Raw genomic sequence first — 7,899 nt, 5'->3', positions numbered from 1 at the left:
TTTGAATAAAATATTTGTTATCATTCTCTTGAAATAAATGTGTTTTTTTCTTGAAAAAATACCGGTTTCATATGTATACACCTGGTACATCACATCTGGCAGAAATTTTACCGCCAATGTTCGAAAGTTCGCGCGCGAACTCCGGAACCCTTATCACATACTTAACAAGTCAAAGCTGCTGACCATCATGCTGCATATTGTTGAGAGAATACGGATACTATCTGACGCTAAGAGAAATCTAGAGCTGAGGGAGAGATGGGTCAGAGAAAATCAACAGTTTCTCTCTGACCCATCTCGACTCTTCCAGGACCCTACAGTTACTGTCGAATACCCTCCCAAACCAGAAGAGGTCGAAGTATTTTGGAGAGAAGTCTACCAAGTTCAGCATAGACTGGACGAAAACTCAGAAAATATAAATAGCTTCAAGGAGTTATGTGTTGCCCTCATAACACCTGATAAAGAATGCCCACCCATCACTACCAAGGAGGTGAAAAAAGTATTAAGAGGGATGAAGAACTATTCCGCACCGGGAGCAGATTGTATCAAAACCATCTGGTGGAAGAAGTTTTCTTCAACCCATCAGCATTTGGCCCCTATTTTCACCTCATATTTGAAGTCTGAAGAGCCGATTCCAGAGTGTTTGGTGGAAGGGCGCACAATACTCCTGCCGAAAATAGGCAACTTAGCTGATCCGAAGAACTACAGGCCAATAACTTGTCTGATCACGCTTTATAAGATATTCACAGCTATCCTAAATGATAGGATTGTTCGGGCAATTGAACCTGTGTGGCAAGAAATGTGTGAACAACGAGGCTCAACGAAAGGCGTAGCCGGATGTCGGGAGAACTTTCTCGTCGATAGATGTGTCTGCAAAGATGCAGCATTCTACCAGCGTCACCTATCGATGGCCTGGATTGATTATCGGAAAGCTTTCGATTCTACATCCCATAGACTTATCATCGGTCTTTTGGAAATCTTAAAGGTTCATCCGCAAATAGTTGGGTGCATAGAGAGATTGATGCCGTTTTGGAAAACCAGATTTACTGTCTCATCTGGCAAAAATCGTGTGACAACTAACAAGCTCACACCATTCCGACGGGTACTTGTGCGGCAAACCTGCAGATCGAAAGTACAAGGTCACTCATGTATTTTACATGGACGATCTTAAGATCAATGCTAAAAACAGAGAGCAACTGCATCTAGCTCTGGGGATTGTCGAACGATATACTAAGGAAATTGTAATGGAATTTGGGTTACACCAATGCGCCAAGGTTTATTTAAAGCGAGGAAAACTTAATGGCATCCCTGAAGATCCTGAGCTCGTTGATAGAAGCGCCATACGACAGCTTTGCGCTGGAGAGACTTATACATACCTGGGCGTGCCACAGAGCCGTATTCAGGATGTGACATCTATAAAGGATACTCTCCGAAGCAGATACAAACGTCTCATCTGACAGATTTGGTCTTCCGAACTATCGGCGAGGAACAAAGTATCTGCAACGAACATCCTTGCCGTCCCGGTACTACTATATTCATTTGTAGTAGTTCCATGGACGAAGAACGAGCTCAGATCTCTTGATATCGGGACAAGAAAGGTTATGCACGGTATTTTTCACAGAAATGTGAAGGATTAGTCAATGTCTTGTGAGCTAACGTTTGCTTTCCTTAAGTCGCCCGGATTGAAGTCTGGTACAGAGGGTTTCATTTTTGCATGCCAAGACGGTGTCATTTCCACCTTAACATACCGTCGCCACATTTCGAGCCAAGACGTTTCCGATGATAGCTGCAGGGCGTGCCATGCACACCCCAAGCATTTAGCTCACATACTATCTAGTTGTCCAACACACGCGGGAACGACCTACATTCAAAGGCAAAATGCGGCACTAAGAGTACTTTATTACCATCTCTGTCACTCCTACGGCATTCACCTTAATATCGCTCCTCTAAATGCTCCTAGGGAAATTGCGTCAATTGTCGAGAATGGGAAGTGCTGTATATACTGGAACTTTATATTCTCGACAATTGTTTCTGTTGTTCACTCGAGGCCTGACATGGTTTTTCTTGACTACGAGAAGCGAACCATGTTCGTTATCGCATTTTCGGCACCAGCTGACAAAAACATCATAGCCAAGGAGAATGAAAAGAAAGAGAGTTATCGAGACCTTATAAGGGAGTTGCAACGATTGTACCCGGAATATTCTGTTAAACTTATCGTCCTTATCATCGGCGCTCTTGGAGGTGCCAAGCTTTCACTTGCTAATAGCCTAAAAAGCATCCCTGCGTGTCAACAATGTGCTAGAACACTTGCGGGAAAAATGCAGAAGGCGGTTGTTCTTGGGTCGCTCCGTGTTCTTAGGGTCCACGAGGCTTTTGCTGGATCGTCGTATTGATTCCCTTACAGACTGTAACCCCCTATCTCACGGTTGTGAGACGTGGTTATGGCTGAAATTTTACCGCGATTTCGCTGGAAGCGGGTGCAATTTTTCAGATTAGCACCCGCTCCCGGCGAAATCCTGCGGTTGTTCTTATGTCAATAACAAGAACTTTCAGGCAAAACTTTTGGCAAAGATTTAGCCAAATCTATCAAAGAGTTACAAACCAAAAATTTCGCTAAAATAAGCATTTTTCTCTCAAAATACATATAAAAATTGAAACTTTCACCAATTTGACATGCTGCAAATATGACTCCGCAATATGACATGCCGAAATATGACTTGCTCCTTGTTGTTTTTTGCCAATAATTAATGAATTAGTACTCGTAACTTGTGCTGCACTGAAAATGAATGTTTTTTAGTATATCAGAAGAAATAGATAGATCAAATAAAAAGCTCTTACTTTTTATTTTACGGATTTTTTTAACATAATAAAATTAAAGACATTTGAATGACATCGAAGTCAAATTTAAAATCATATTTAACATCCAATAACACAGCCCTACAAAAAAAGTGTCTGACCGGCAGACGATCTAATCCGAAGTTGGACCACGGATTCCTGCCCGAATGAATTCTAGTCAGGCTAATACTTCTGTATTCATGGAAAGGTCTGGAAGGTAAATTTGGCTTAAAATTTCATCATCAATATCTTCTCGTCTTCTAATTCCGACCTCTCAGTGCATACAGAAGTATTAGTGGCGAATTCATTAAGTCGCCTAAACTAAGACGCAAAATAAAAGAATTGAGTGATTACGTAGTGTAATTTCTTTAATATCAGAATAAATTTTATACATTAATACTCGAATTATTTTTTATTCAGCGTGCGTTAAAAATAAGACCTTTAAATATGAAAATATAAAATCTATAAAAAAATTTAACGTATAATTAAAATTGCAACAATTGAGCTATATATTCTAATGATTTTCTTTATTTTATTGTGATATTAAGGAAATGTCACTATGCCTTCACATTACGGTCAAGAAATAGCCTGGCCTTTACGTTCGCCGGGTCCACTAAAATTTCTGCTGAAAATTAATGTTTCATTTAGAATAAAAAAAGTGAAAAATAAATCAGTCGTTATTAAATTCAAAAGGACACAGAAAAAAATTGAGTCCTTCAATGACACGCTTCATCAGTCTTTTTCCCCTTTAAGGCTGCTGGAATATAGGACGAGAAAAATGTCAAAATCGGTAGAATGACACTAATATTCAGTAGGTTTCAGAATAGGATTCTCATTTGCGAAAAAAGCCCAATTAATCATTTCTTGATAACATTACGTGGAAAGAAGGGTAGTCGAACAGCGGCTGACACATCGTAAAGCAAGCACACTCACTTGCAAGTCTTTAGGCCATTCCATCAGCCTGAAACTAGGAGTATCGGAAATGGCATCGTTTTCTTTATCGTGAACTACCTATAAATAAAAAAAATATTAATTTTATACGACGTTACAATTCTGGATTAATAGTAAATAAATAGTTTAGATTATCAGAAGCCACATTGTAAATAAATGTAGGTACACACCTCTGGTTCAACATAAATAACCAGAGGATCAGCATTAACGTGTTCCTGGTGGCAAATCTTTCTCTGCGTTTCGCTGACGCTTGATGTTTTACCTTCCTCTTGAGACGTGTTATGAGTTGCGTAGTTTTCTCGAAACTCTTTTTCAATTTCTATTTAGTGATCCGTTAAAGAACCTGAAAAAATAATTCTAAATTAGACGTGTGCATTTGGTCGGATCGAGTATGGTATTTTCAATTCGACGTACGTTCATTTTCGGTTCGGTTTATTCGATTCGATCGACCCACCGATCGAACGTCGAAAAACCGACATTCGATCCATGCCCTGGTCGGATAGGCTTTCTCGGTTCAATCGGCCCGTCGATCCAATGTCAAAAAACCGATATTATTTGGAAATAATTCAGTCCTCCTCGGAAATGGCATCGTTTTCTTTATTGTGAACTACCTATAAATGAAAAGAATTATTTAATTTTATTCGACGTTACAATGCGAATTTAATGCGAAAAACAATGCAAATGGAATATCAAAAACCGACATTCTATCCGACGATATTCAAACGTCTTTAAGTTCTGGACTTCACAAAGAAGTGTGACATCCACAGACCCACACACTTCCACACACATACGAGGTGTGACAATTAAGTAATGAGACTGATTTTATTTCCGCGCTTGTGGTAAACCTGCGACCTTAAAATTCCTTTCCCCTTCCTCGGCATCCTTCCCCTCTCCATTAATATATTTACCATCGCTCTAGCTTGTTTAGTTTGTCTGCTGTCTCGTGTTAAGTAGGCGTGTGTTGGTGGTGCTCGTCACGAAAATGGAGAAACGAAATCTAGAGCAACGCGTCGCGATAAAATTTTGCGCCAGATTGGGCGAAACAGCTCCGTAAACGTACGCTAAAATTATAAGAGTGCATGTTGATAGTGCTCTTAGTCGTGTCCAGGTGTTTCGATGGCATAAAGAGTTTAAGGGGGCGTGAAAGCGCGGAAGACGAGGCGCGGAGCGGGAGACCAGTAGAGGTGCGGACTGACGCGAATGCGCTGCGTGTGTGCGCCCGAATCCGTGAAGATCGGCGTTTAACATTTCATATGTTGGCCTTGGAACTGAGTATGAACCGTGAAACAGTCAGAAAAAAATGTTGAATGACGATTCTGGGATAAAACTTGTGCGCGAAGATGGTTCCAATGAACCTTTCTGAGGAGCAAAAGCAACATCGAATTACCATCGCAGAAGACTGTTTGGAACAAGTGGAAAGCGATTCTACGCTGCTTGATCGAGTTATTACTAGCTATGAGAGCTGGTTTCTCCAATACGACCCGGAAACCAAACGCCAAAGCTCACAATGGTTGTCTCCGCACGCTCTTCGCTTAAAAAAATCTCGCATGAGCAAGTCGAAGGTGAAAACGATGATTATTACCTTTTTTGATAGACATGGAATTATCCACAAAGAATTTATTCCGTCGGAGCAAACCGTAAATTAAGTCTACTATCGCTAAGTAATCGAAAGATTGCGAAAACGAGTCAACAGGGTGCACCCAGGCATCGCTCGTAACTGGATCCTTAATTACGACAACGCGCCGTGCCACACCGCCCTCAGCGTGTCCCAGTATTTGGCCTCTAAAGGGATCGCCGGGCTACAACAGCCATCATAATTACCCGATATGTCACGCTGTGACTTTTTTCTGTTCCCTGAAATAAAATTGGTGGTTAAAGGAACCCATTTTGAGTCGATTCCGGACATCCAAGCGGCCGTTACAAGGGTACTCGCGGACATCCTAGCCGACGCGCTCCAGAAATGTTACGAAGCGTGGAAAACGCGCTCGAATCGTTGTATAGCTGTCCAAGGGGACTACTTTGAAGGGGATGGCAGACGTATAGAATAATTTTTAAATACACGGTTCTTATGGAATCAGTCTCATTACTTAATTGTCACACCTCGTACACACACAAACTCATCCACACTCACACATCCACGCCACAGGACATTTTGTAATTGATGAACGTTCAATTAAATGAATTAACCATTTTTCGACATTGAAGTCATTATAAAACTTCCTCTATGAGGAAGCAAAAAAATCTAATGAGTTAAATATAATTCCAATGAAGTCAGAGGAATTTAGGAGAAATGAAAGAATGCGATAAAATTCATAAAATTTCAAGATAAGTTTAAAAACATTTAACTAAATTAGAAACAGTTCAAAAATGATAAAAAAAGTTCATTCAATTTATTACGTTTGGAGTGAATTTAGAAAAATGCAAGGGAATTCAAAAGCATTTGATGACATGCCTAAGAAGTCAAGGCGAGCTTAAAAGACTTCAGGGTAAATTAAAAAAAGCTCATAAAAAGAGAAAAGATGCACTGAATTGAGTGCAATTGTGTGAGTTCGGAAGAATTCTAGTGAACTCAAAAGAATTCAGAGAATTTTTTAAAACATCAAAATAATTTCAAATTTTTTAATAGAATTCAAAAGAATTCACGATAAATTAATAAGAATGAAGCGTGAATTCCAAATGAATTCAAATGAACTGCTAAAAAATTGAATTAAAAAAAAATGTACCCACTGAAATCAGGGGATATCTAGGGTATTCCAAAGCATTAAGGGTGAATTCAAAGGAGTTCAATATAATTCGAAGTAACTTAATAGAATTCAAAGGAATTCAAAAGAATTAAAGAAAAAATCAGAAAAAGGTGTAGACCTGAATTACAGAGCGGTTAACCCTCTGATAATCTGAAAGTAAACATAAACCTGGGTAAGATAAACATACATTTCAAGTATCAAAGGAATTTTTGAACTATATTGTAATGAAATTACAAATTTTCGCATTTTAAGTCCGATATTTGATACCTTAAAAAAATGTTTTCTGCTTTATAAAATTTAGCTCTTATTCCTAAAGAAATAAAAAATTCTTTCTAGGGGTGGCCGCCTTTTTTAGCTGAAAATTTGCATTTTTCAAAAATCGAAAACTAAGAAAATTCATTTTTAGACCTGAAACGGCCGAGCGGAACCCCCAAACAGTTTTCTAAAAATGAAAAATAAAATATTATGGCAGTATTTCTGCACTAAAAGGAAGAAATTTATGGGGTGGCATTTGCAAATTTAACATTTTTACTGGGCACCCTATAGTAGGTAGCAACACTTTCAAACCATAGGTCGATGATAATTGAAAAACCCCGCTGCGAGGTAGTTTCACGGGCACTTTCATTACACGGAGAGACTTTTGATATCAATATTTCTTTCATTCTATATGTATAATTAAATTAAAATGTATGAATTTAGGGATAATCGGGTTACTGCTATAAAGATTCCTACCATGATAAGAGTTGATGATATTTCTTTATGTATTATTATAAACTTGAGGGAGCAAAAATTAGTATTCGCGTTTAGAAAAAGTCTTATTTACTGTATGAAAATGGTGAGTGTGAAAAAGTGATAAGGGTCAATAACAAGTTTTATCAAACCCTTAGTCAAAAGTCAAAATTTTAAGCAACATAAGTTGTAAGAAATGTAAGAAATTTTAATGTTCTTAAATAAGAACATGTATTGAAAACTCACTAAAATGATTATAATGCGATAAACGATAAGTGGAGATTTTTTGCTTTTTTTTGTTTTACGATGACATATATTAAGTTTCTTAAAAAACTACCCCTAAGTCTTACACAACAACCCCCTGTTGTCAAAAACGTTTTCAAAATGGGAATACTATCTTCAACAATGTAAGCATGTTTAAGGGCTTCAAATTAATCCCATGACTCTTGAAAATTTCGCCCTCTTTATAATTTCCCCAAAACTACCCTTCCACGTGAACGTAAGCATTTTGAGCTTTAAAGAATGTTTACATGTTAAAAGGTGATTTTTCAACTCTTAAAACGTTTTTAATCACGAGGAGAGGGTATATATGGCTTAGTGGTAGTTTTTCGGTAACGTACGATACATTATCGGAGAGCAAAAA

The 7,899-nt window shown here is 38.3% G+C and overlaps 1 protein-coding gene across 1 annotated transcript; it reads left to right on the top strand.

The window, feature by feature from the left end:
• The first annotated feature begins 5,123 nt into the window (after positions 1–5,123).
• Positions 5,124–5,429, top strand: LOC117171096. Its single transcript, XM_033358149.1, has one exon. The coding sequence runs from the start codon at positions 5,124–5,126 to the stop codon at positions 5,427–5,429; it is 306 nt and encodes a 101-aa protein (XP_033214040.1).
• Positions 5,430–7,899: the final 2,470 nt, after the last annotated feature.

The sequence above is a fragment of the Belonocnema kinseyi genome, chromosome 4 (assembly GCF_010883055.1).
Source record: "Belonocnema kinseyi isolate 2016_QV_RU_SX_M_011 chromosome 4, B_treatae_v1, whole genome shotgun sequence".
In the NCBI taxonomy this organism is placed as follows: Eukaryota; Metazoa; Arthropoda; class Insecta; order Hymenoptera; family Cynipidae; genus Belonocnema; species Belonocnema kinseyi.
This window is presented reverse-complemented; position numbering and strand designations above follow the sequence as displayed.

Excerpts from the sequence above, each read along its gene's own strand:
- LOC117171096 (XM_033358149.1), top strand. The coding sequence starts at position 5,124 with ATGGTTCCAATGAACCTTTCTGAGGAGCAAAAGCAACATCGAATTACC.